A 27,914-nucleotide genomic window follows, 5' to 3' on the forward strand; every position below is an offset into this window, starting at 1 on the left:
CTAAATAGGGTTTGAGGCAGGATTTCTGCCTAAAAGAGTTTTCTTCATGAGCCGGGAAAGATCTTTAAATAATCATGCCCACAGATTTAAGTGTGCTAGAAGTGGTCTCCATGGCTTCCAAGAGCAAGAGGCTGGCAGACTTTGGTACACCGAGATGTCTCCCCAATATAATCTATGTTATCAAGATCAAGTTCAAACAAAGTCTCCTAACATGCTCTCCTCCTCCTCCCTTTCTGAAACAGTGGTTACAAACTCAATGCCTACATGGGTCAGGCAGGTGACATAAATTAGTGAAGCATACTACATATGAGGCAATAGGGAGTGTTAGGGACTTTGGAGAACTGGAAAGGGTATTTCCCAGCTAAAGGGAGCCACGGTTCTGCTGCACCCATCAGTAACCATCAGGGACTTCAGGTCCCTTTTTCCAGATCATCTGATATTTCAAGAAGAGCTAGCAAATTCAGACTTGATTGTGAAATCACTTGATTTTAAAATGTTAACGATTCATTTTAAAAGTATTTAAGGCCAGCGCAGTGGCTCACACCTGTAATTGCAACACTTTGGGTGGCTGAGGTGGCAGGATTGCTTGAGCCCAGGAGTTCAAGATCAGCCTGGGCAACACAAGGAGACCCTATCTCTATAAAAAACTATTTAAAAATTAGCTGGGCATGGTGGCACATACCTATAGTCCCAGCTACTCAGAAGGCTAGGTGGGAGATCACCTAAGCCCAGGAGGTCCAGGCTGCTGTGAGCTGTGACTGTGCTACTGCACTCTAGCCTGGGCAACAGAGTGAGACTCTGTCTCCAAAAAGCGTATTCAAGAGCATGCAGGCCAAGCAATGTACTTCGTGAGCCAATTTTGGCCGATAGGCCCCTAATCTGCAACTTCTGATTTAAAAAGCTTAACAGGGATGTTAGCCTCAAGTCCCCAGAGTTATATTTCACTCTCGACAGGACTACTGTCGAGACAGGACTACCTACTGCAGGACTACTGTGAAATCTCTATTTCTTGGGGTCACTGAGTGGTCCACAGTATCCTATAAATTGAAAGCTAGAGGACACAACAGTGTTTCTCTTGCCCTTGAACAAAACCATTCTTGGATAATGTGACAGCCCAAGCTTTCATTTATAACTATCACACCCACTAGCAGCCCCCATGGGATGAGTGGAAAGGAAAAGTATACCTTAGATGCATATTTTCCATAAATTATACCTTTCCTTGGTGACACGAGAAGGAAGTACAGTGCTCCGTTGGGCCATTTTCTTTTTAATAATTCACATCTGTTGAAAAAATAAGCACTAAATTATTTAACAGTTTATATCTAGAACTTAACCTCAAAAGCTTATTATTAAGCTGCTAAGTGGATCATAAATTATGTTGAAACACTGATCAGTTATATTATTAAATGCTTTGTATCATATACATGAAATAAACAGCATATGTTTCCAAATAAGAAGAAAAGCAATCAAGCAAAATCAAAGCTCTTCTGAAATTAATACAGCTAAGCCTTGCAAGACAGATCAACAGGGACTGTGCAATGGAGTTTCCTGAAGTTTCCTCACTTCAAATCTGCATCTCAAGCTTGAGAAACCACTTTAACAGAAACTAGAGTATCTTTAATAGGCTTATTCAATCATACTTCTCTGTAGAAATTTGCAGGAAACTACCTCAGTAAATTTGATCTCAGAAAATTTTTACTACTTGTTCCATCGTAAATGAAGAGCACTTATTTCTAAATTAATCTCAAATAAAATAGCACATGATCAATGTGATCTGATTTGTGGGAAGATATCTATCTACCAAGGGAACGAGAATGATATTCTTCATTAGAACTTGAAAACGTTATAATAAGATACAATCATTCATATTTCATCTTGCATATAAGCAACATTTGGCCATCGCAACTCATTAGAAATATGAAAAACACTAGAGAACGTTTAAAATACTTTTTTAGGTTCCTCAATACTGCCATCAATTGCCTTAAAACAATGAGTGCCTACTAACCATGATCAGATTCCATAATTAATTCTCATTTAGATGCTGGATTCAGAAAGCATTTCTGATTGAAATCACTGTTTTGGCATCATCTCTCTAGTGTTTTATTTTTGGAGTTTCAAAATGTGAACATTTCACTTTCTTAGACAAAGAACTTGAAACAAATTACATTTAAGGAAAAAAAAGTCATTCATGCCAAACAAGCTATGGTGCCCAAAGAGTTCTTCAGTGTCAAAGAGAAGAATTTCTGCCATATAGACTACAGTAGCCCTCCCTTATCTGCAGGGGATACATTCCAAGACCCCCAGAGGATGCCTGAAACCGAAGCCTATATTTACTACTTTTTCCTACACATACATACCCATGATTAAGTTTAATGCATAAATTAGGCACAGTACTCTTGCACTTTGGGGCCATTATGAAGTAAAATAAGGGTTACTTGGTCACAAGCACTGCAATACCCCAACCATCAATCTGATAACAGAGAAGGCTATTAAGTGACTCACAGGGCCGGGTATACATGGTGTGGACATGCTGGACAAGAGGATGCTTCCTGTTCTGGGCAGGAGGGAGCAGGATCACACAAGATTTCATCACACTATTCAGAACAGCACACAATTTAAAACTTATGAATTGTTTACTTCTAGAATTTTTTATTTAACATTTTTGACGATGGTTGGCCTTGGATAATGTGGAAAGTGAAACCATTGATAAGGGGGGACTACCATAAATAAAATTAGGCCAGTGTGGGAAATGCTGTTATTTAGGATCACAGAATCTTTACAGTTTTAAAGTTGTAAGACATCTCAGTTGAGATATTAATCTACAGAGTAGCCTAACTTAAGAAACATGTATTTGGCATCTATTAGCTAATTAAGGAACCTAACTAGGAAAAACAAAAATCCCTTCCCTCAGGAGAAGTCATCTAAACCAACCAGAAAACAATGGGTCGTGGCTCATGCCTGTAATCCCAGCACTTTGGGAGACCGAAGTGGGAGGATTGCTTGAGCCCAGGAGTTCAAGCCCAGGAGTTCGAGGCCAGCTGGGCAACATGGCGAAACCCTATCTCTACAAAAAATACAAAAATTAGCCAGGCATACTGATGCACACCTGTAGTCCCAGCTACTCTGGAGGCTACTCAGGAGGATCACCTGAGCCCAGGGAGGTTGAGGCTACAGTGAGCCATGATAGCGCCACTGCACTCCAGCCTGGGCAACAGAGGAGACTCTGTCTCAAATACAAACAAACAAAAACAATGGGTTAAGTGGCTAACCCTATGAACAAAAACACATGGGGAGGGAAAACAGGAGAGAGGTCGATTTTTCCTGGGTAGCAGCTAGGTCAGGAAGAACTGATGAGAATGAGTCGGCTTTCCCAAAATAGGGGATGGAGAGATTGTTCCACACCTTCTCTCCAACACTCCAACCTCTACTTCCTTTCTTCTGAACATGCTCTGGCCTGCCTAACCTGTTCTTCCAGCCTCATATTTGGCCACTCCTTACCACAATCACCTGCTCCAGTCACCCAGAACCCTCCCCCTGCCACCCATCCACCACCGTCCTTGGATATGTCCTGCACTCTCCTGCCATCACGCCTCTGCATGCGCTCTATGGGAAATGCCCTTCCCGCCCCTGCCAGCCTAGAAAACTCATGCACTCTTTAAGGCCTCACCAGCCCCTCCAGTCTATAAAATGGTTCTCTCTTTTGCATTTCTCCAGCTCTTGATCTGTTTATATACTATTTATTATGCTCTATTCTTTTTAGTTGTTTAATAGTCAAGCTCCCCTACTAAACAACACGCTATTTATGGGCATGTTTCAAATCTTAATAGACACAGGGCTGACCTAGAAGTATCCATAAGTGTTTGTTAATGACTGAGTGAATGACCAGCACTTCTCCAGATCAGAAATTGCAGCAATAAAGATATAAGACAATACAGTTTAGTTAAAAAGTATAATTATTTACCAAGACTGAATCCCAAATATTACACACTCAATAAGTATCTGAAAGAATGGAGACTTTGGCATCCCCTTCTCTGAAGGTCATCTCATCTACCTGAACAGAGCCACAAAAGTCAAGCCACACCACTGATTATCGGAGATGGCTTTTCAGAAGCAAACCCTCCTAAGTGCTATGCAGCTCTATGACAAGAAATTTCATAAGGTATGAGCTCACAAGACACATTATTCAGAATGGGTGCCCTTTATGAATCTGGTGAGGATCTGCATATCTGGCAGGTCGCTTGGTTTGTTAGCATCACGAATCTTTGCCAGAACGTGGGATCTATATTGCAGATGAATAAAGATTGATAATGAATAAGTCACAGGATTAAATAACCTCCCAAGCATCGTTTGCAGATCTTCCCGTTGTTAATTCTGGCTTACCTGCCTGAGGTTATCATCTCCTGTACGTTTGTAAATCTGATCACTGATACCACAGGTCTGTCTACAACCTTATCACACGGGTCTGGGTTTCATGCTGTTTTGATTGTGCTGTGATTCCACTATATTAAACAATCTCCACTTTACACGGTTTTAAAATTGGGAGAAGTTGGGGGAAGGGACAGGTAGGTAAAGCAAGAAGAAAAGAATGGGAAAAAATAACAAAAAATAAAATCCGGGGCCAGGCACTGTGGCCTGTAATCCCAGCACTTTGGGAGGTTAAGGTGGGTGGATCGCTTGAGCTCAGGAGTTTGAGACCAGCCTGGGCAACATGGTGAAACACCGTCTCTACAAAAAAAAAAAAAAAAGTTAGCCAGGTGTGGTGGCACACACCCGTAGTCCCAGCTACCTGGGAGGCTAGGGTGAGCCCAGGAGTTTGGGACCAGCCTGGGTAACATGGCAAAATCCCATCTCTACAAAAAAAAAAAAAAAATAAGCCAGGTATGGTGGCACACACCTGTAGTCCCACCTGGGAGGCTAAGGTTGGAGGATTTCTTGAGCCCAGGAGTTTGAGACCAGCCTGGGCAACATAGCAAAACCCCGTCTCTACAAAAAAAAAAAAAAAAAAAAAAAAAAAAAATTAGCTGGGCGTGGTGTTATGCACCTGTAGTCCCAGCTACCTGAGAGGCTAACGTGGGAAAATCACCTGAGCCTGGGAGATCAAGGCTGCAGTGAGCCACGAATGCACCACTGCACTCTAGCCTGGGTGACACAGTAAGACCTTGTCTCAAAAAAGGAAAAAAGAAAAACAATCCAAATGCCCCAAATATGCAATATATAAATAGAATTCAGGAGTTCACAGAAGACTAAAGTGAACTGCTATTATCTAAATCAAAATCATTATTTGTGATTATGAGGATTCTATAAAGGGAGAAACAAAAAAGGAAGTAGATATACATAGAGATGAGTATTTTAATATTTTAATGAAAAAGAAGACATTAATGCCAATTATTATGGTTTTATAAGTAACGTGACACTGAGTAGAAAAACCTGCCATACCATTTTAATGTAAAATGGTAAATGAATTTAATAAATTAAAACAACAATTTTTACTAATGAGTTGAATATCAATCATGTAAAAACAGTTAATTTTTCATTTCACTATTAAAATATAGGATTGATACATTAGGCCCAACCATCGGAATAGAAAATAGGCAAAGCATTTATGAATAAAGCGGTTGTAACATGATGGTGAAAGAAAACCCTATTTCCTTATAGCTAAAAACAGAGTGAAAGGATAGAGCACGGGAACAGTGGAAGGTTTGTCTGGAAAGACAGCTGGGAGTCGTTCTCTAACTCACCTCCAACAGCACCCTCAGGCCTCTGGACTTGATCGGCAGGCCCTGAGGAGTGATAGGAAATTGTGTGGGATGGTGGAAGGCAAGGGCCTCCCAGGCAAGCAGGAGTCGGAGGAGATGGGGAGGCACAGTGGTGCATGCAGGCCCAAGGCCCTGGTGACTAGACTGGGAATTCAGGCAGCCCAGAGATGGGATCTGGCTGGAGTAGCAGGAAAGGCATGCAGATTCACCTAGGGCTTCTCATTCCTCTCTCTCCTCTTGCCTCCCTCCCTACCCTCTTCCAGCTCTTCTCCCTTACCTTCTCCCTGCCTCCTCTCTTACAATTTTTTTTTTTTTTTTTTTTGCTTTCCCTGCCATTGATTCCTCTTCATTTTCCTTTGCCCTTTCTCTTCACTTCCCATTTTTCCTGCCTGTTTTCCTTCTTCTACTGTCTCTCTCATCCCTCTTTCTCTCACTCTCCCTTTATATAACTACAGTCCAACATAATTTTCTCTCACAGAAAACATGCTGGTAGGATCAGAAAGGCTCTTGCTTGAATCCTGGCTTCCCCACTATCTGTACAATCTCAGCGGGTCCACCTGAGTTGGCTGGGTTGGGGGTCACATAACTAACAGCTGCTCACACATAATGTAAGGAGTAACTGCTTACTCGTGAAGGTCAGGTACTCACGAAGCACATTTATGTGCATTAGTTTAATTCATCATCACAATTGTTTGTAAAGGATTACTCTTATTATCAACATTGAACCAAAGGAAACTGAGACTATGAAATGTTCAGCAACTGGCCCAACATCACGTGTCTAAGGAGAAGTAGAGCAGAGATTTGAACCTAGGACCTCAGCCTCTGCATCACCAGGCATTAGCCACAGAAGGCTATGGAGTATCCAAAACAGTGTCTGGCCTTAGGGCACTGGATAAGCTTCCAGTAAGGGTTGGTTCCTTTCCCTTCCCTGGCTAATGTCCCTTTATGCACATCTGATAGAATACCTATATGATTTTTAAAATAAAACTCTCAGCCAGGAGCGGTGGCTCATGCCTATGATCCCAGCACTTTGGGAGGCCAAGGGAAGAGGATCACTTGAGCCCAGGAGTTCAAGACTAGCCTGGGCAACATGGCAAAACCCTATCTCTATAAAAAATGCAAAAATTAGGCAGGCATGTTGGTGTATGCCTGCGGTCCCAGCTACTTAGGAGGCTAAGGTAGGAGGACCACCTGAGCCTGGTAAGTTGGAAGCTGCAGTGACCTGAGATCATGCCACTGCACTCCAGCTCGGGTGCCACAGTGAGACCCGGTTTCAAAATAAATAAATATATAATATAATATAATATAATACTTCATAGACTATGTGTATGCTGCATTTACGAATTGACACTACATCATAAGCATGATTCCATGTCAATATATAAAGATATACATCACCATTAAATTTATTTTTGTGAGACAGGGTCTCATTCTGTCACCCAGGCTGGAGTACAGTGGCTTGGTCATAGCTCACTGCAGCCTCCAACTCCTAGGCTCAAGCAATCCTCCTGCCTCAGCCTCCAGGGTAGCTGGGACCACAGGCCCGTAACACCATATCTGGCTAATTTTTCAATTTTTTTACAGAGATGAGGTCTTACTATATTGCCCAGGCTGGCCTCAAACTCCCAGCCTCAAGTAATCCTCCCACCTTGGCCTCCCAAAGTGCTGGAATTACAGATGTGAGCCACTATGCTCAGCCTACATCACCGTCTTTAATGCCTGCATGATAGTCCACTGAATGGATCTACCGTAATTGTTAGCTAGTCTCTTAATGATGGACATTTTCACTGAAATAGCATTTATAATCATGGATCAGTTCAGCTTTTTGGTATCTTATTTTCCTTTCCTTTGCTCTACAAAATGATGCAGGTAGTGTAGAAAGTCAATGGGGAAGACTGCAAAATCCAAGTTAAGATGGGACTCTGACAATGAAATCTGAAGAATCAGAAAGAGATGGGAACAGCTGATTTATAAAAACGATCCAAGACACTGCTGACACTCACTACTGAAATCAGCAAGCACTCATCATACTAGTTCAATATCCATCTTTGGCTTTATGCTGCATGCTCCACGAGGAGCTGTATTGTCCACAGCTATATCCCAAGCACCTGGCACATCAGAGCTGATCAGTAAATGTTTGCTGGGTGTGTGAATGTCCAGGAGAGATAACTGAATTGAATTAATTTCATGCTGTTGAATATAATCAATTGAATTATATTCTGGCTCAAGAATGAATGTGCAACCAGAAAGGAGGATGGTATACACAGCATGTCTACTAAAAGCAGAGTTTGAAGAGACAAAATGTATTGGTGACCAGACGTGGTGGCTCATGTCTGTAATCCCAGCACTTTGGGAGGCCGAGGTGGATGGATCATTTGAGGTCAGGAGTTCAAGACCAGCCTGGCCAACAGGATGAAACCGTATCTCTACTGAAAATACAAAAATTAGCAGAGCATGATGGTCCACACCTGTTATCCCAGCTACTCGGGAGGCTCAGGCAGAAGAATCACTTGAATCCAGGAGACAGAGGTTGCAGTAAGCCCAGATCACACCATTGCCTTCTAGCCTGGTCTGGATAGAGTGAGACTGAAACAAAAAAAAAAAAAAAAAAAAAAAAATTATTGGTGTTTCCAAGGACCTAAGAATCCAGGGCAGCAGGAAAAGTTCTATAATACAGGGGGATGCATTAGGCTCTCATGGTCCAATGATATTAGCGTAAAGATAATCCTATTCACTCCTTGCCCTGAGTCCATACTCACCAACCACATCTTTTAGCTTTCCGTATAGCTGTGCATAAAAGAAGAGTACACAGGAATTGGCAAACACAAGCCTAAGTCTATCTGCCAGCTACTTTTCTCGATGTGAATTAATATGTTGGAATTTCACTTCCAGTGGGAACCAGGCTGGGTAAGTCAGCCTCCGGATAGTCTCTGATCACCCTAACAATGCTGATCTAAACCCACGACACCGGAACCCATGATGCTGAAACATGATGATCAAAAAGGGTCCCTGCTGTGGTGGACAGACTCATAAGGTGCGCCCCCCACCAACACCATCCTTGTCTCTTGGTGTTCACACCTTGCATGGTCCTCTCCCTTTGAGTGTGGGCGGGACCTGTGACTTGCTTCTAACCAAGAGAATACAGCATCCAGAGACCAGCCAACTGACAGTCACCTGTACTCAGTGGGCAGTTGGAGTCAGCTGAGGTTCTAATACCAAATTACACAGGGTATAATTCTGTTCACTGGAAATAGAATATTTATTTTATAATCTAAGTTTTAAGTCTAAATAGATTTCCAAATGGCTGTCTTGCTTGGCAAATCTTAAAAGAATATTGAAGGATAAGCACTTGAACAAGTTTTGTTGTTGTTGTTGTTTTTAATGTATGTAACTTTGGTTCTGTTCTGGCCAACGGAAGCAAACTATAAAATAAATCTAATTTGCCATAAGAGATAAAATCCCCCAGAGATACCATTTCATCACATCAGCCTGCCAAAAAATCAAGTCTGATAAGATCAAGTATTGACAAGAATACATATGGAACAACAGGAACACCAGATGGGAGTGTGAACTGATACTACCACTTTAGAAAGCAGTGTTCAATATCTAGTAAAGCTGAAGATGCACAAACCTAATGACCTAATAATTCTACTACTAACGAATCCTCAAAAAACTTTCCAAATGTGCTCTTAAGGAGACATTTGCAAGAATACTCAAGGTAGCATTGTTTCTAATAGCAAAAAAATGAGGAGGTGGGAATGAACGCCCATCATTAGGCAAATGGAGAAATAAACTGTGACATATTCATGCAATGAAAGAACAAATAGGATTGAAAATAAATGAATTAGCAGCTAGGTGCAGTGGCTCAGGCCTGTAATCTCAGCCCTTTGGGAGGCCGAGGCAGCAGATGGCTTGAGCCCAGGAGTGGGCCTGGGCAACATGGCAACCCCATCTCCATTAAAAAAAAAAAAATCAGCTGGGTGTGGTGGCACACACCTATTGTCCCAGCTACTAAGGGGCTGAAGTGGGAGGATCACCTGAGATTGGGGAGGTCAAGGCTGCAGTGAGCAGTGATCTCGCCACTGCATTCCAGCCTGAGCAACAGAGTGAGATTTTGTCTCAAAAAAATAAATAAATAAAAGAAAGAAAGAGAAAACGATGAATTATAATTACAAGCCCCAATGTGAATGAATCTCACAAATATATTAAGTGAAAAAAGTAAGCTGAAGAAGGATATGAACACTACACAATGTCATTTTATAAAGGTTTAAATTATGCCAAGTAATATGCCAAATCTGTAACATCTAAAGATGAATGTGGAAATGACAAATACCAAGTCAGGGTCATATTTCTCTCTAAGTGAAAAATAGACAGGAACAGATAGAACACTGGGAGCTTTGACTAAATGTATCTTTTACTTCTTAATTTTTCACTGTGTCAATTTAAAAGAAAGAAATTACTTCTTCCTGCCCCCACTTAAAAAAATATGTAAACCAAGAGTTCAAAGGGGAGTTAAATTGTTGGACACTCCAGGGGATGTACAGAACTCACTCTTGCCCTATACATTCTAGGACCATGAAATTGGAATTCCATGGCAAAGTAACTAATCCCCATGAAATCTCTACTCTTAAAGCATTTTAACCATACCTAATACTATGTGATCTTGACTAGATGATAATATTTCTATAAATGGCTATTGGTTAAATGCCCAACAATAGAAGAGCGGTTAGAACACAGCACATCCACTCAAAAGAATATCAATAGCTGGCCAGGAATGTGGATTACATGCCTGTAATCCAACATTTTGAGAGGCTGAAGTAGGATGATGGCTTCAGGCCAGGAGTTCAAGACCAGCCTGTGCAACATAGCAATGCCTTGTCTCTACAAGAAAACAACAATAAAAAATAAATTAGCCAGGCATGGTGGTGAACACCTGTAGTCCAAGATACTCAGGAGCCTAAGGCAAGAGGATTGCTTGAGCCCAGGAGTTCAAGGCTGCGTGACACTGCACTCCAGCTTGGGTAACAGAGCTAGCTAGATATTGTCTCTAAAAAAACTAAAAAACAAAAAAACGCTAAGAATATATTTATGTATTTATGTCCTTGCTATAATGCTAAGGTAAAAAAGAAAAAAAACAAAACCCACCAAGGTGGATTTATAGTCCTCTCTCTCTCTCTCTCTCTCTCTCTCTATCTTACTAAAAACATCCTACAATGCACAATAGTACCCATTATTTAGAACTATAACCAGGGCCTGGGAACCAGAGCTTTGCTCCAAGGCACCACAATTTAGATGGTGCAAACATTTTGACTCATGAGTTTAAAGGACGCTGTAATTTTTTTTTTTTTCTTTCAGGCAGAGTCTTGCTCTGTGGCCCAGGCTGGAGTGCAGTGGCGCAATCTCCGCCCACTGCAACATCCACCTCCCGGGTTCAAGTGATTCTTGTGCCTCAGCCTCCCGAGTACCTGGGATTACAGGTGCCCACCACTACACCCAGTTAATTTTTGTATTTTTAGTAGAGACGGGATTTCACCATGTAGTCCATGCTGGTCTCAAACGCCTGACCTCACATGATCCACTCATCTAGGACTCCCAAAGTGCTGGGATTACAGGCCTGAGCCACCACACCCAGCCAACCCTGCAAATGTTGAAGTTATCCACCTCCACTACCACTGCCACCACTACCATATCCTGCTCCTCTTGCTCCTCCCCCTTCACTTTCTCCCCACAGTGAGAAGACTGCTTGACCATGGGCCAGCAAAGATGGATGAGGTAGGAGACTCAAAGTCAAGGACAAGGTAACCACTGCCCTGCTGAGTGCCCAGGCCACCAATTATCTGCCTGCCTTCTCTCCTGTATCTGAGGCCTCCTCCCTCCATGCCTAGATGCCTCCATGGTCTTGAGGCTACCTTTAACGCTGTTTCTCCCTCCCCTCCCTTCACTCATCCTCCTACCAACTTTCCCCATGCCAAATTGCTGGAATGATCTCTGTGGTGTGGATAGTTGGTATCTGGCTAAATCATGTGCTTTGGTAAAAGGAGGAAGAGGGCTGTGCAACTGAGGTCAGGATGCCTAATTTCCCAAGCCAATGTATCTAGATTGACAAGGCCAAAGGAAGGACCAGTGCTAGTAGCCGGAGCTTTCCACAAATTAACCACACTGTCCCAGTTGGGGAAGTGCCTCCAAATTATGTGCAAAGGAAATGAAAACAGTGCAAATAAGCACACTCTGTCTTCTTCATAGGCAGCTCACCTCTCCCCACTCCTGATCAGAATTTTTTAGAATAGCTGAGCCGTCCTTGGGAGAAATATATTGGGCTAGCATATTGAGGAATGCACATGGCATTATGGCTGTGAGGCCGATCTAGGGAAATTTGGGTACGTCATCAAGGACTTACATGGTCTCTAAGACACTGGGCATCCTCACACCAAAACATCTGTCCTTAGGCCAACAGCAGATGTAGCTTACCTGACACATCTTGACATTTTTGCAACTGTACATCATCTCAGCAATCCAGAAATCCTACAACCATCTTGGAGAGGGTGAGGCAAGGATTCTAGCACTAGAAGTATTAGTATAGTCATATCTTGTAAAACAGTGGAAAGAAATAAATCGAAATGTAAATAGTGGCACTGGGTACATTTTTATTCTGCTTTTCCTAATTTTCAAAATACTTCAACAAGTGCGCTATTTTCACAATGACACAAATGTAAATAAAACCTTCTTGAAGAAAAGAATGAACCAGTGAACGACAATAACAATAAAAAGCATAAATCGTTCATTTACAGCAATCAAAACCAAGAAACAAGCCTGATTCTGGGCTGCAAAAGCCCAGAAACAACCCTGATTCTGGGTTTAGTTAAAGTAAGTTTGCTATCAATTTTTACTTTCGTTTCCTTGTGGGCACAGAACAAGGCTTGAGGCTGGTGCTCTCATCAAAGCTGGGACTGAAGCCTGGATCGCCTGTGCATCAGGGAATCAGCATGTTGTACAGGTCCAGTGGTTCTGGAGTGACGCCAGCACAGTATTCCAAAAACTTGAGGCTCCAGGAAAAGTGCAAGTCCCTCCACGGGGTCCCAGAGCAGATACTTTCAATGCCCTTTATGAAAATGACCTTCAGTCCACTTAGCAAGACTTGCACTCTTTCCCTTCCATTCTATCACATTCATAAAGGGAATTCTGTTGGAGGTAGAAGGGAGAGGGGTGATGTGTTTCGGACCCACAAAGGTGAACTTTAGAATGCTTAAACCATTGACAGTGCTCTTCCAGCCAGTGCAGGTATTTCTGCATAATTGAAGGGAGGCGGTCAATCTGCAATGCACACACGGCCTCTGGCAGGTCCAGACAGATTTACAGACAGACCCCTAGAACCCAATGACTGGTCACTGATGTCGCTTCAATCCACTCTCCACAGCTTAGAATGATGTTAACATTTTTAGGAGAAACCGTGCAAAAACAGATTGGTTTTTGTTCTCCTCTATTAATAACAGCTATTTTGAAATGCTATTTAAATTCTATTGTTATTTGAACTCTTTCACGATTATGTCTCCCCAGGTGAGCTAAGTGAGGCAGCGAAACCACATCCCACAAGAACCTAGTAATTCTCCAAAGCCTAGCACAGCCGCCTTTTTCACGCGGGACACTCATACATATTCACCATTCGCTTCTTGTTTTTCTAATTTGGGAAGATCCACTGTTTTCATTACTATTGAGCTTGTTTCACCCAAATGACATATCGACTGCTGACTGAAGGTGCCCTTCCAGCTGTAAGTTTATGGAGGCTGGAGGTCACTTTGCAGTGTGCCCGGACACTGCTGCTAGAGTTCGGCGGGAGGCTGGAGGTCACCTCCAGTGTGCCCCGATTACACCCCACGCGTGAGCTCGGCGGAGGCCGGAGGTCACCTTTGCAGTGTGCCCGGACACTACGCTGTGAGCTTCCTGGCGGAGGCTGGAGGTCAGCCTGGTAGTGTGCCGCTGGGACACCACGCCAGAGTCGGGAGGCTGGAGGTCACCTGCAGTGTGCCTGACACTCCTCCTACACGGCCAGAGCTCTGGCGGGAGGCTGATAACACCCCGCAGCATGCCTGGACACTCACACCAAAAGAAGTCATTACTTTAGGTTGTTTTATTATAATCAACAGCAATATTTGGCAACTTTTCTTCTAGCATTAGAAAAGACACATAACCAAATGTTAAAAAAGAAATCTGCCAAGTGCAACAGCTAGAAGAGAAAAAATATTATTAAAAGCCCATGTAAACTCTCTACCTACTAAACTAGGAGGGGAAGGCATGATTCTGTGTACCCTTGTACAGACAGAATGCCAGTGGTGACTTTTGGTTCTACCCTCTATGAATTGCTGGCTGAAAAGCTAAGAATTTAGGCTCAGAAGAAAGATCCAGTCTCCAGTCTATGCCCTTTTTCTCACACTCGGAGAGAGGAGGCTGGACTTCTCTGCTTAACATGGGAGTCTTCTACTCTTTTACGTGGAGTAACGACCTGAGTACAGCACATTAATTTTATAACTATTTTAGGAGCAGGGGAGGACTCTTGAGTTTTTCCAGAGATAATTAAAAATGGGGGAAAAAAGAAACCTGAAATAAACAAAAAAACAAGCTGAAGGCACCAGGGGTTTCTGAATAACATCTTCCCGGTTCAACAATTTTAAGAATTCCATAATGCGAAAGCAACCCCCACACATTCTCTCCCACATAAACATGCTTTTTATTTAAGCCACACTCAGCGACGGCAGCAGAATCTCTTGCCTGCACTTCTGTAGTTGCTTCATCCAGAGAGAATGTCATCTCCACAAACGCGTTCTGAAGTGGGGCAGGGGGTGACCGCCAGTCAGCAAGTGCAGACACCTTCAAGGAGGAAGACTGAAGTTCCCAGTAAGCTCAGCAGCTCGCCACCCGGAAATCTGAGTTTTCACCACACTGAAATCTGATTTTCAACCTCAAGTACCAATGTTCCCTTGGCAGCAACTGAAAATTTTAGGCTTCTTGATATTTATCAACCAGCACATTCCTAGTAATTTTCCTGGTGTACCAGAAAGAGGTAATTATGTTCCTTCCGATAAACCATTTTATTATCACTGATAACTACATTTTTTAAATAACGAGAACCACTGAGCATGGAAGGGAGTCAACAAAAGACCACCAAGGCATAAAAACCAATTGGGTTTTCTCTTTTTGCAAAAATCACCTGCTTTTATATGGAAAAACTCATGGAACATAAAACCACATCCAATAAGTCAAAAAATAAAATAAAACAGTCAATAGGGAGAGGGAGAACAGTAGAAGAATTAAGAGAGAGGAACAGACAGAAAGAGTGAAACATGGGAGGAGAGAAACAGTGAGTAAGGTGGGGAGGCAGTGCTGAAGGACAGCAGAGGAGACACAGGAGGCCAGACAGCCAGAGGAGGCAGGTGGCTCCAGGGCTCCCAGGGAGGAAGGGAGCTGGAGAAACTACTCCTCTCACATTCAGCTGCTCATTTGGCGTGTGAAGAACTAGATGGGCCATTTTTAATATGCTACGTTAGTTTCTCTACTCTTTTTTAAAAAAATCAAATATGCTCTTTCTTTGTCTTGACACATACACACGACGTTAAGATGTCATCAGGGAAGAATCATTTTTCCCACTTACAACATGAAAATGCCTTCTCAAATTATCCACCGTTTTACTAAAAAGATCCTATTTTGAGCCAACACCCACCTGACTCTTCGGGTAAGGCATGGGTCTCACATCCACCATCGCATACCATGTGCTAGCAGACAGCTCCATGGTGGTTCTGTGTACTTGCTTAATGATTTCATCAAATAATTTAGTCCAGTCAACAAATATTCATTGAGCCTCTACAGTGCTGAACAAGACACAGCCCCCGCACTGCAGGAACTTCCATTCTGCAGGGAAATAACATTAGCAAGCCACTGTGCAAGAACGGAGGGGCTGGCCAGTGCCACTGGGCAGAAGGCAGGATCAGTTTGAACTGGGCCATCAGGAAAAGCATTTGAGGAACAGGCATTTGAGTCTGATATTCAAAGGGGTAAATGATGTGAATTCAGAGCAGCATGAGAAGGGGTGGAGAGGGGGCAAAGCAGAGGAAATACCGATTGCTGAGGACTATGGGACCCTTGGGTTCCTGTTGCTAAGCAGTAGCTCATTAGGCTGGAACAGTCGATTGAGGCCAGTGTGCACAGGCCTTCACTCCACAACTGCCCCAAACAGGAGAGAGACAGTAGGAGAAGAAAGGAAGGCACGACTGGAGGGAGACTGTGCAGGGAACACCTCAACTTGACCCAATGACCGGCTGGATGTGGGAGTGTAAGGAACAGAAAGTCAGAATAACCCCAGGTGTTCAAGCTCTGGTTACACAGAAGAGGATGATGGCACTAATGTCATCAAGGAATGCACTGAGAAGGACACACTCCACTACTCATGAGAAACATCAGACAAGGCCAAGCTACAGGGCATTCTACTACGTAACTGGACTGCACACTTCAAACGTGTCAAGGTTCACGAGAGACAGAATCACTGGGAAATTGTCCCAGATTAGAGGAAATGAAAGAGGCATGACAACGAATGTAACACAGATCCTGGATTGGTCCTGGACCAACATGGTGAAACCCTATCTCTACAAAATTACAAAAGTTAGCCAGGCATGATGGCAGGTGCCTGTAATCCCAGCTACTCGGGAGGCTGAGGCAGGAGAATTGCTTGAACCAGGCAGGTGGAGGCTGCAGTGAGCCGAGATCGTGCCATTACGCTCCAGCCTGGGCAACCAAGCAAGACTCTGTCTCAAAAACAAAATAAAACAATAAAGATCTTTTTTTTCTCCTCTTTTGCTATGAAGGACACTATTAGGTCAATAGATGACACATGAATAAGGCCTGTTGATTAGATAATAGCTCTTAATGCTAATTTTCCGATTTTGGCACTTATACAAGAAAATGTCCTTTTTAAAAGGAAATATACACTTAAGTATTTAGGAGGACAAAGGTGTACCATGTCTACAACTTACTCTAAAATGGTTCAGGGAAAATGACAACATATGTGTGTGTGTGTGTGTGTGTGTGTATACATATGTGTGTGCATAAACACATAGACACACAGACACAGAGACAGAGAATGAGAGAATATGACAGAGTGAGAAAGGTAAAGCAAGCGTGTTAAAAATTAACATTTAGAGAATTTGGTTGAAAGGTATGTTGGGAATTATTTTAATTATTACGACTTTTCTTTCTTTCTTTTTTTTAGAGACGGAGTCTTGCTCTGTCGCCCAGGCTGGAGTGCAGTGGCACGATCTCAGCTCACTGCAACCTCCACCTCCTGGGTTCAAGCAATTCTCCTGCCTCAGCCTCCTGAGTAGCTGGGATTACAGGCACTCGCTACCATGCCCAACTAATTTTTGTATTTTTTCAGTAGAGACGGGGTTTCACTATATGTTAGCCAGGCTGGTCTGGAACTCCTGACCTCAGGTGATCCACCCACCTTGACGTCCCAAAGTGCTGGGATTACAGGCGTGAGCCACTGTACCTGGCCAATTATTGTAACTTTTCTATAAATTTGAATTATTCAAAGTAAAAGGTTTAAAAAGGGGAAAAATTATTACAGAAGCCAGGATGACAAGGTAGGGACAAAGCAGCCAGGCTTCTGAGTATTACATTCTGAGTGAAATGTGGGAGACAGCTCAGCGCCCAAAATATAGATTTGAAGGTACCTGGGGGCCCTGAGTAAACAGGGTTAAAAGTGCGGCTCTAAGGTCAGACTGGTGGAGTCTCTTTCCCAGATCTGCTCCTTGAAAGCAGTGTTTTCTTTAAGTTATTCAAATCTCCCTCGACTTCAATTTCTGCACCTACATAACGGGAGTAATCAGAGTCTCTCCCTCACAGAGTTGGAGTAAGGATTAGAGGAAGTAGTACAAGTGGGCGAGGGCGCCCAGTGAGGCGCGGGGAAAGCGCCCAGTGCTCTTTAAATACTACTGCGGGCTCAGAGGGGAGGCTGGGGCAGGGAGAAGGGAAGAGGAAAAGGAAAAGAAAGACCAAGGACAGGATCTCACAGCATCCCTGTGTCTACAGGCCAGGAAGAAAAAAGGAAACAAATGAGGTTCGAGTAGGCCTGGACAACCAGTGTCATGGAGACAGGGAGAGAGAGAGGCACAAAGGGCTGACCGCTGCCAGGAGACGCAGGGCAGGGACCAAGGAGAAGAAGGACAGGGCAAAGGCCTCAGATCTGCAGCCAGGACACCTATGCCAGAGCCCTCCAAGGAAGCAGTTTCAACAGAAAGATGAGGGTGAAACCAGAATAGGTTAGCGGACAAAGAAGACAACCTGAGGACAGTTCAACAGAGTAGCAGGATCAAGAACACTGCTGCCCCATACAAGAGCCATTGGCCCTATCTGACTACGTCAATTGGATTTAAATTAGTTTAGAATTTACTAAACGGAAAACTTGGTTCTCAGTCACACTAGCCACATTTCGTGTGCTGAAGAACCACATGTGGATAGTGACCACCCTATGAGACAGTGCAGATATAAAATATTTTTCTTACCACAGAAAATTCTATTGGACAGAGCGAGGACCCTACCATAGTTTCTTATGGGGAGGATGACCCATATGGTGGAGTAAGGGCTGGGGCGGAGTAGGGAAGGACCAAAGACACTGGAGAAGAGGAACAACTAATGCAGCCAGTTCCCAAAAGAGGTGAGAAGGAAGGAATCAAGACCAGAGAATGAAGAGTGTGGAGTGCATGTGGATTAATCTTGGGGAAGGGACTTGTAGACATTTTCTTCCTTTGAGAAAGAGGAAATAAAGAAGGACAAAGAGAGGAAGAGAAAGACACTTGGGGGTCTTGAGGAAGGTAAAGTGGGAATTTATCTGGTGAAATTAGAGGCAGCGTAAATTTTCAATGGAACCTGTCCAAAAGTCTTTGTGACTTCCTCCTGGATAATGTGGCAGGCTGGGAGAAGAATAAGCAAGTAAGGGGGGTGATTTTGGATTGAGGACTGGAATATGAGAAGCCCAACACATTGAAACAAAGGATTCTGGGATCCCAGACAGAACAGAAATGGCTAGCAACCTACATGCCCCAAGTGGAGAAACAGAGTCACAGATGGGCTGAAGGATTGGAACAGCAACTGCTTAAGGGATCAGGGTCCTCGGCGATGGTTAAAATCCAGAGCAGTATGTGGGTAGTATCAGCTAAATAGGCTGAAGTCCAAGTTCAAGATCTCGAAGGTTCCGTCTTGCTCAAGACTGAACAAGTCCAAGATGTTAGCTGAAGCAAAGTGGACACTGAGGCTCTAGGAATAGATGTTGAGGAACTTCAAGGTCAAAGAATTAAGAGAGCTTCAACACAAACCCCAAAGTCCCTGGCAAAAGACAAAGCAGAGAAGAGAATGAAGCTGGCTGCTCACGTTTTTTGTTTGTTTATCACTTTTTTGTAGCATTAAGTGAAGAGATCCCCACTGTACCTGGGTGTACATCAGAACTGCCCAGAGAGTTCTGTCTTCTCTTCATCCTCTCCTGCTGTTCCTCCTGCTGTTTGTTTTTAAAATAGGGATTTTTAGGTCTTACTCCCCCACCCTACCCCAGCCCCCAATGATTCTAATTTGGTATATCTGAGGGAGTCCAAAGACCAAGTTTTTCAAAATGTCCCAGGTGATTCTGAGGAGCCCTGAGGTCGGGACCAGAAGATAAGAAGGAGGGTAGGGGCATAAGCAGACAGCACTACCTTCCGAGAGACTTGGTTGGTGATGGTGCATTGGTTTGCAGGCAGCACTAAGGAGCAAGTGGAAGAGCCTCCCTACTCTGGTGAGAGGCAGAGGACACTAGAGAAGGCTCTTCTGTGGGAAGTTGTTCACTCAGGCTCTGGCGCTCAGGAGAGAAGGTGGGCTCAGCTACAGAAAAAATGAAAATGCAAGAGTGTGGCTGCAGGATACAAGAAACAAGACATTGAAAGCCAGGTCGGAGTGACACAGCCCAGTGGCCTGCAGAGAGAGGAGGCTGAATAATGCACTAAGGAGGGTTCCAAGCACCCTGTGGTGTGGTTCATTAAAGGGTTGGTAGGGCTTCGTGGCTGAATCCCTGGGCACTCAGGATTGTTCCGTCCATATGCTATCAGATTTCTAACATGTAACACATTAAAGGTTATTAAGCCCTCAGGTAAACAAGCTTGCAGAAGCTTATTCATTAACATTGGAAACTGTGTCTTCCCAACCCACATTCTTATACAGATGAAATCAGATTCGAATGAAAATCAAGGGCAGCCTCTAAGTAGAAAGTCAGAAGGGGCAACCAGGGATACGTCTGAGAGGGTACTTCCTCCCTTCCCCTCCGTGGAAGAGGGAACTTTATAGACAGTGGATATGGAAGGGGGCCTAAGTGTCTTTTTTAGTACCAGTCAATGCTAAAAATAGGATAAGTGCCACGGAATCCCCCCCGCCCCCCAACACACACACACCCACGTTCAGTGACAGGGCACACAAGACACATACAGTGTGCAAACCTGGGGATGGTTCTCAATATTTATTCTCTACAAACCTAACTCTTATTTTAAAAGCAAGTTGCAAATGTTTGCCCCTGCTTCTGAGAGAGCTGCACTTTTGTGGATTCGAATCATTCTAGCGTTATTTCTGGCTACTCCTATGAAATAATTTCTAACACTGCCGTACACAGACTTCAAGCTGAGGACGAGAGCGCACGCGCACACACGCACACACACACACGCGCGCACACACACACATAAACCTCGTGCACATTGAAGAAATGACTCACTTAATTTGCTGCTGCCTGCCACGATTGGGTTTTGATTTTACCTGTTCAAATACAAAGTTTCCTATTAGATTAACTACAGGAAAGAAGAACTTAGGAGCATTAATCCTGATTTTGTTCATGTCTTTAGGGCACCTAAGAGGTTTTAACCTGTGCATCTTAAGAAGCCGTTCTCCGGACCACCGACTGCTTGCTCCATAATCTTCCAGACAACGATAACATTTCTTGCCACTTTAGGAGCCAATTAATGGAAACCCCTCCTAGAATAAACATGGTCAAGCTTTGCATCTCCGGTACCTGCAGAACCGTACTTTAGGGCTCTTTCTCAGCTCGCAGTAGGATGGCACAACAGCATTCTGGAACTGCAAAGACCCCCTAGCCCCTCCTTTGAAAGACGAGAAAAAGCGAAGAGGCGGAAGAGCAGATGGTTAACCTGCCCAAGGTCACTCACTCTGAGTCGTGGCTCGGCTGACTCGCCTTTACCCCTGGCAATCCGTGCACCACCCCAGCTCCCCCAAACAGTCCCTCGGGCGTCGGTTGGTTCGCTAGCATGCAGCCCCCGCGAAAATGCAACGCCAGTTGCGCTCTGTGCCCAACTTCAGCCCTTCGCGTCACATGCAGTTAACCCTCTCGCCCGCGGCATGTCACATGGGCCACGCGCAGCTCTCTCTCCCCTACGCCTATCTCCTGAGCGGCTGCCCCAAGGTCACCGGCCGTCCCAGGGAGCTCCCGCAGCCCAGCCCCGGAGGCCGCCCGCTCGGGGTTCCCGGGGCGCGGCACTCACCGGCGCGCGGGGCGGGCGCGCCACGGCTGCCCATATCCTCACCGGCGCGGTTGGGTGCGGCGGCCGCTGGCGCTGGCTGAGCAGGGCGCCCGGCTGCGGGCCCGCGCCGCGGGGAGCGCCGTCCAATCAGCGCGCGCCTGCCGCCTGGCCCGGCGCGCGGCCCGGCAGGGTTCGCGGCTCCCGGGGGGGCCGGGGCGGCGCGCGCCCGCCCGAGCCGCTTCCGGGCGCGTTGCCTGGACGCGGTTGCCGTGGCAGCCCGAGCTGGAGGCTTTCCCCGCGCACCCGCGCCCAGCCTGGCGGCGCCGCCCCTCCTCCCTCCTCGTTCCCACACCCAAAATAGCCTCTGCTCGTCGCTGCTGTTTCCCACAGAGCTCGCATCCAAGAGCCTTGGAGTTGGCGGGCGGGGATTTCGCTCATTGGAAAATAAATCCTGTTGTAGGGATGGTTGATTTGGAGACGTGTTGAAATGGTGCCTGATGGAGATCATAGCCACGGTGGTGGCATTGCAATTCTCTCCAGAGCCCCAATATACCTTATTTACTAAACCGCTTTCCCACAAAAATAGTTATCTCCCCCGCCTCACCTCAAATTGGGGAGAAGTTATTTGATTAGGCCACGGTGACGCCCCACCTGTGCAGGTGAACGAACCCTCCGGGGCTGCCAAGTGTCATTTACTGAATCTCCTTGACACCTGCAGTTAGGACCCAGGATCGTGTCTCATCGCAGCAGACACGACGCAAGAAAGAACCGCGAACACCCCTCCTCTTCCCAGTCCTTTCTTCTCCTATCAGCTTCATCCCCTCCCAGCGCGTCCTGGCTCTTTCCACCTTCCTCTCGATTTTGGATTCTCATCAGGACGCGCAAACCCATTCACTCATAATTATTCTTCCTCTCGGTGGGCGGGATTTCAGCGGAGTTGAGGGGTACACGACCTTTGCCCGCCTCGCCTCATCTGGTTCGTGCCTCCTCCGCAGACACTGGTGCTTACCCAGCACAGGGGCTCCTGTCTGTCTCCCCCGAGCCTGAGCCCTTCCAACCCAGGGGAAGGAGCCCGACATGGTAGAAGAGCCCGAACTGTGGAATCAACTGAGCGTTTTTGGAATCCTCGCTCCCACAGGATTATTGTTTAGGGGCTGTTAGTATTAAAGACTGTTATTTGTGTGTGATCTTGGGTATTCTGCGACTGTTTCCTCACCAGTAAAACGGGCTAATACCCTTCACAAAGCGCTAATGCATCTGTAACATTCATTCAGACAACAGTATCTATTGGATGCCTGCCAAGTGCTAGAAACTATGCTTAGCCCTGAGACACAATGGTGAAGATGAAAAAAAGAGACATCACTTTCTGCTCGAACAGAGCTTACAGCCTGACAAGCATTCACCAAATAATCACAGACACATGTAACACTGCCGTTGTGACCAGGAGAGTAATGGCCTTGAGTCTTGTGATGTGTAGATCTGATCTAACAGCATCTCTTTAGTGCTGCAAAAGCTCAATGATTATTCTTTCCTCTCTGGGTTAGATTCTCACTGCCTGGTGCATGGTGCATACTAGGTAAATACATATTGAATTGGATCCTATGTCGTGGTGATGACACTGTCATTCAGTGTCCCAGTGACTTTCTGGCTGTAACTTGCCACAACATCTGGAAAGGTGTGCATGGGTTAGCAGAAAGTACCCATTCAAACCTAGAGTCCATCACCAAGAGTCTAGAAAAAGGTTCAAAATGTTTCTTGCCTGTCTCCATGGGGGTGCCTGTCAGTGCATATGGAGAGCATCTCAGATGGACACATGACATCCCCTCTGTCTTGTTTCCTCCTCTTCTTATTATTGTCCCCTTTCCCCGCCCACCCCAATACCGACCCTACCCCCTCTACTACTGGAGGTGCCAGAGCCTCAAGGCACCCATTCCTGGCTTCCTAGGAGAGTGGTAGTAGATCCTAATATTCCTCAGAAAGGATTACCTATAAAACAGAGGAAGTGCCTTCTTACTTCTGGTCATCAAAACCAAACTTTGATTTTTCATTTGCTGCAAGACTCCCTCACTCTCAAAGGTAGGGAAGGAGAGGACCTGGAAGGTGAGGGGCTCTTGCCATATGTCGGTACCTTCTATTTAGGCTGACTTTCATTTCCTTTATAAAAATCATACCAATTAGCAAATAAGACAAATAATTGTATTAATAATTATTTCAAAACATGAATTTCTCCTAAGAACACGGCTTTCAATGTGGTCTTGAATCAGGCCCACGACTTCCCACTTCTTATCTATCTTTTTTCTTTCCAAGTGATTTGTTTTGAATCCCAAGGGGACAAACTTTAATGTACAATGATTAAGCCTACACTAGTTTCTTTCCAACTCTTTCCCTATTTCTGTAGGCTAAATTGCAATGAAATATCCATTTTTTCCAGAATCACTTTGATTGTAACTCATTACAGGAGATGGAGTTTTTCTTGCATTACTTCAATTAAAAAGCCATGATTTATCACAAATTATTTTATGCTGCAAAGGTTACCAAAAAAATTACCAAAGAGAACAACTCTATAAACTCGATGGCTGTAATACTATTTAGAAAGCAGTCATTTAAATACAAATAATTTGTGCAGTATATTATGCTAGACACAATGGAAATTTGTTTTTCTTTTTCTTTCTTTTGAGACAGAGTCTCACTGTCTCACTCTGTCACCCAGGCTGGAGTGCAATGGCTCGATCTTGGCTCACTGCAACCTCTGCCTCCCAGGTTCAGGTGATTCTCCTGTGTCAGCCTCCCGAGTAGCTGGTACTACAGACATGTACCACCATGCCCGACTAACTTTTTTTATTTTTAGCAGAGAGGGGGTTTGCCATGTTGGCCAGGTTGGTCTTGACCTCCTGACCTCAGGTGATCCGCCCACCTCGTCATCCCCAGGTGCTAGGATTACAGGAGTGAGCCGCCACACTCAGCCCAACTGGGTGGGAATTTATTTATTTATTTTTTGTTGTTGCTGTTTGTTTGTTTGTTTGTTTGAGACGGAGTCTTGCTCTGTAGCCAGGCTGGAGTGTAGTGGCGTGATCTCGGCTCACTGCAACCTCCACCTCCCGGGTTCAAGCGATTCTCCCGCCTCAGCCTCCAGAGCAGCTGGGACTATAGGCACGAGCGCCACCACGCCCAGCTAATTTTTGTATTTTTAGTAGAGATGAGGTCTTGTCATGTTGGCCAGGATGGTCTCCATCTCTTAACCTCATGATCCACCCGCCTCAGACACCCAAAGTGCTGGGATTACAGGCATGAGTCACCGCGCCCGGCTGGAATTGTTTAAGTGATTTATTCCATGGCGGGGCTCTGGTTCTACTTGTGTTTCTGCACTGCCATTAGTCATGAACATGAGATACACACGACATTTGTAAGGCTAGTAAGCAGGCTCCTCTAGGTAGGTAGAGGTCAAGGGCTTGTGTAGGTCAACGTGGTGTTTGTAAGAAGGCTAGAAAGCAGTTAGGCCAAGGCCGTGGTGAGTTTGGGATAGACAAAGAGTTAACACTTTGTTTAGTCCTCAGCAATTCTCAACCATGGTTTGTTGAGATCCACTGGGAGGTGTGTTACACATTGTTCATTCTCAATACTAGAATGCTGAAGAATTGGACCACGAGGAATAGTCATATGTAGGGACCAGGAGGAGGAAGAAGGTTCCCACCGGGAGCAATGAGGAAGACCCAGAGATGTAAGGGTGAGGACAATGTCAGAGAAGACACAGGTGAGAAGGCTCAAGGGCAGAAAGTTTCCAGGGGACAAGCCCTGCAGAAAGCCAAGAAAATTTAGTGAATAGAAAGTCATTGGTGACCCTCAGGAGTGTTTTTTAGCTATCAGATTGCTGTGGGTTAAGAAAGGACTGGATGCTCATGAGGTCAGGAGATCGAGACCATCCTGGCTAACACGGTGAAACCACATCTCTACTAAAAATACAAAAACTTAGGCGGGCGTGGGGGTGGGCGCCTATAGTCCCAGCTGCTCCGGAGACTGAGGCAGGAGAATGGCGTGACCCCCGGGAGGCGGAGCTTGCAGCGAGCCAAGATCACGCCACTGCACTCCAGCCTGGGTGACAGAGTGAGACTCTGTCTCAAAAAAAAAAAAAAAAAAAGAAAAGAAAAAAGAAAAGACTGGATGCTGTAGAAATGCAAGAAAGGTGTAGGTCACTCTTTAGAGAAGTTCGGCAATGTAAAGAAGGTGGGAAGAGATCTGTAGTGCCTAGTGGACGTTTTTAAGATAAGGGAAAATAGTGTCTGCATATTTATATACAGTTGTAGGTCTGCAGACAAGGAGAGCACAAGGGATTGTTTTGCAATGAGTAACTCAATCTAAATTTTACCATTCCTTTCATTATCACCATATCCATTTTCCTTTTTAAAAATGTTTCATCGGGCCGGTTACGGTGCCTCACACCTGTAATCCCAGCACTTCCGGAGGCCTAGATGGGTGGATAGCTTGAGGATAGGAATTCGAGACCAGCCTGGCCAACATGGCGAAACCTGTCTCTACTAAAAATGCAAAAGCTAGCCGGCCGTGGTGACAGGTACCTGTAATCTCAGCTACTCAGGAGACTGAGACGCGAACATTGCTCAAACCTGGGAGGCAGAGGTTGCAGTGAGCCGAGATCGCGCCACTGCACTCCAGCCTGGGCGACAGAGCAAGACTCTGTCTCAAAAATAAAATAAAATGTTTCATCAAATAAGAGAAATCTTACATTGAACAAAGGTGGGGTGCAGACCTTGGGACACTATTCTGTGAATAACCAACGAAAAACTTGGGTTAATAGCCAATAAACACAATATGTTATTCTTTATGACTGTTTTTGTTGCCAATAGTAATATAGAATTAAGAAAATTCCTTTTTTTCCACGAGGTCAGGAGATCGAGACCATCCTGGCTAACACGGTGAAACCCCGTCTCTACTAAAAAAAAAAATACAAAAACTAGCCGGGCGAGGTGGCGGGCGCCTGTAGTCCCAGCTACTCGGGAGACTGAGGCAGGAGAATGGCGTAAACCCGGGAGGCGGAGCTTGCAGTGAGCTGAGATCTGGCCACTGCACTCCAGCCTCGGCGACAGAGCGAGACTCCGTCTCAAAAAAAAAAAAAAGAAGAAAATCCCTTTTTTCCTTTTTTATTTATAGAAATTATAGATTTTTCATATGTTTTGAATAAACTACAATTGGCTTTGTTGTTTTTGGTAATACTTTTTTTTCATGTATAGGCTCATTCTCTCAAATACTATGTTTTGCTTATGAATTAATTGGTGGCTAATCCATTTCACAATAATTTTTTTAAAGTAGCTACAACTAAGGTACAAGCAGCAGAGAAAGCACAAAATATTGAGAAGATCCTTTGAATAATGTTTACGTCTTAACTTAGATAACTGCGGTTGTACATAACAGGGCAAGTTCAGCCTCGGTACATTTATATAGCATACAGCTGAGCCCTCAACGTAACACTTTCAAGAGTGAAGTCTGAAAGAAGTCTCTCTACAAACAGTTTGTGGCCAGAAATCCTAAAATAGCTTCATAATAAAACTGATTTATCCAAAACCCAATTCAGAGGCAGGAAACGCATTATAGAAAATTCTATTGCACATTGATTTTGAAACAATTTTTCTTTCTAACGATTCTTAGGAAATAGGCCAATATATATATACACATACATAGATAGTCTTTACCACTTTGGTTCAGTTCAATCTAGTTCAGCAAACATTCATGGGCTATCTTATATTAGCTAGTCATGACACCACAGTTTAGACAACGAAACTTCACATAAACCGACACTCTTGTTTTGGCTTCTTTGCCACGTAGTATATTATTGGACAGTTATTCTCATAGGTAGAATTAAAAGACAACTTGGGCCAGGCATGGTGGCTCACGCCTATAATCCCAGCACTTTGGGAGGCCGAGGTGGGCAGAGCACCTGAGGTCGGGAGTTCAAGACCAGCCTGACCAATGCGGAGAAACCCCATCTCTACCAAAAATGCAAAATTAGCCAGGTGTGGTGGGGGTAGCCTGTAATCCCAGCTATTCGGTAGGCTGAGGCAGGAGAATTGCTTGGGAGGCGGAGGTTGCAGTGAGCTGAGATCGTGCTATTGCACTACCCCAGCCTAGGCAACAAAAGCAAGACTCCGTCTCAAAAAAAAAAAACAAAAAACAAAAAACAACTTGAGCTTCTGTTCAACAACAAAAAAGAAATGACAATACCCCTCACATAAGGTTGTGGTATACAGTGCCATAGCAAGTCATATTGAAGCCAGGCAAAGAAAAATAGGAATATCGACCCTGTCCTTATTGAAAATTTTCATTTTTTATTAATCATGGATATTTTGCATCAATTTCGATTTTTTTTTTTTTTTTAGATGGAGTTTTGCTCTTGTCGCCCAGTCTGGAGTGCAATGGTGCGATCTTGGCTCACTGCAACCACCGCCTCCCGGGTTCAAGAAATTCTCCTGCCTTAGCCTCCCGAGTAGCTGGGATTACAGGTGTGTGCCACCACGCCCGGCTAATTTTTGCATTTTTTAGTAGAGTCAGGGTTTCACCATGTTGATCAGGCTGGTTTTGAACGCCTGACCTCATGATCCACCCACCTTGGCCTCCA

At 44.6% G+C, this 27,914-nt stretch overlaps 1 protein-coding gene across 8 annotated transcripts in view; it reads right to left on the minus strand.

The window, feature by feature from the left end:
• Positions 1–21,432, minus strand: part of LOC103875500 (protein FAM81A) — an 88,166-nt gene extending 66,734 nt beyond the window's left edge. The window contains exons 1-3 of one of the 8 annotated variants that reach the window (XM_021940616.2): positions 21,311–21,432; positions 20,530–20,570; positions 1,214–1,281 (exon numbers count right to left, since the gene is read on the minus strand). In XM_021940616.2, coding sequence (XP_021796308.1) covers positions 1,214–1,260 — 47 coding nt within the window. In that variant the 5' untranslated portion in view covers positions 1,261–1,281; positions 20,530–20,570; positions 21,311–21,432. Of the gene's footprint in view, positions 1–1,184; positions 1,282–2,502; positions 3,012–8,224; positions 9,256–20,529; positions 20,571–20,977; positions 21,262–21,310 lie in introns of those variants that run through there. The other 7 variants (XM_021940620.2, XM_021940615.2, XM_021940622.2 and 4 more) reach the window with 7 other exon arrangements.
• Between the last annotated feature and the right edge of the window lie 6,482 nt (positions 21,433–27,914).

Source organism: Papio anubis, unplaced genomic scaffold (genome assembly GCF_008728515.1).
Source record: "Papio anubis isolate 15944 unplaced genomic scaffold, Panubis1.0 scaffold194, whole genome shotgun sequence".
Lineage (NCBI taxonomy): Eukaryota > Metazoa > Chordata > Mammalia > Primates > Cercopithecidae > Papio > Papio anubis.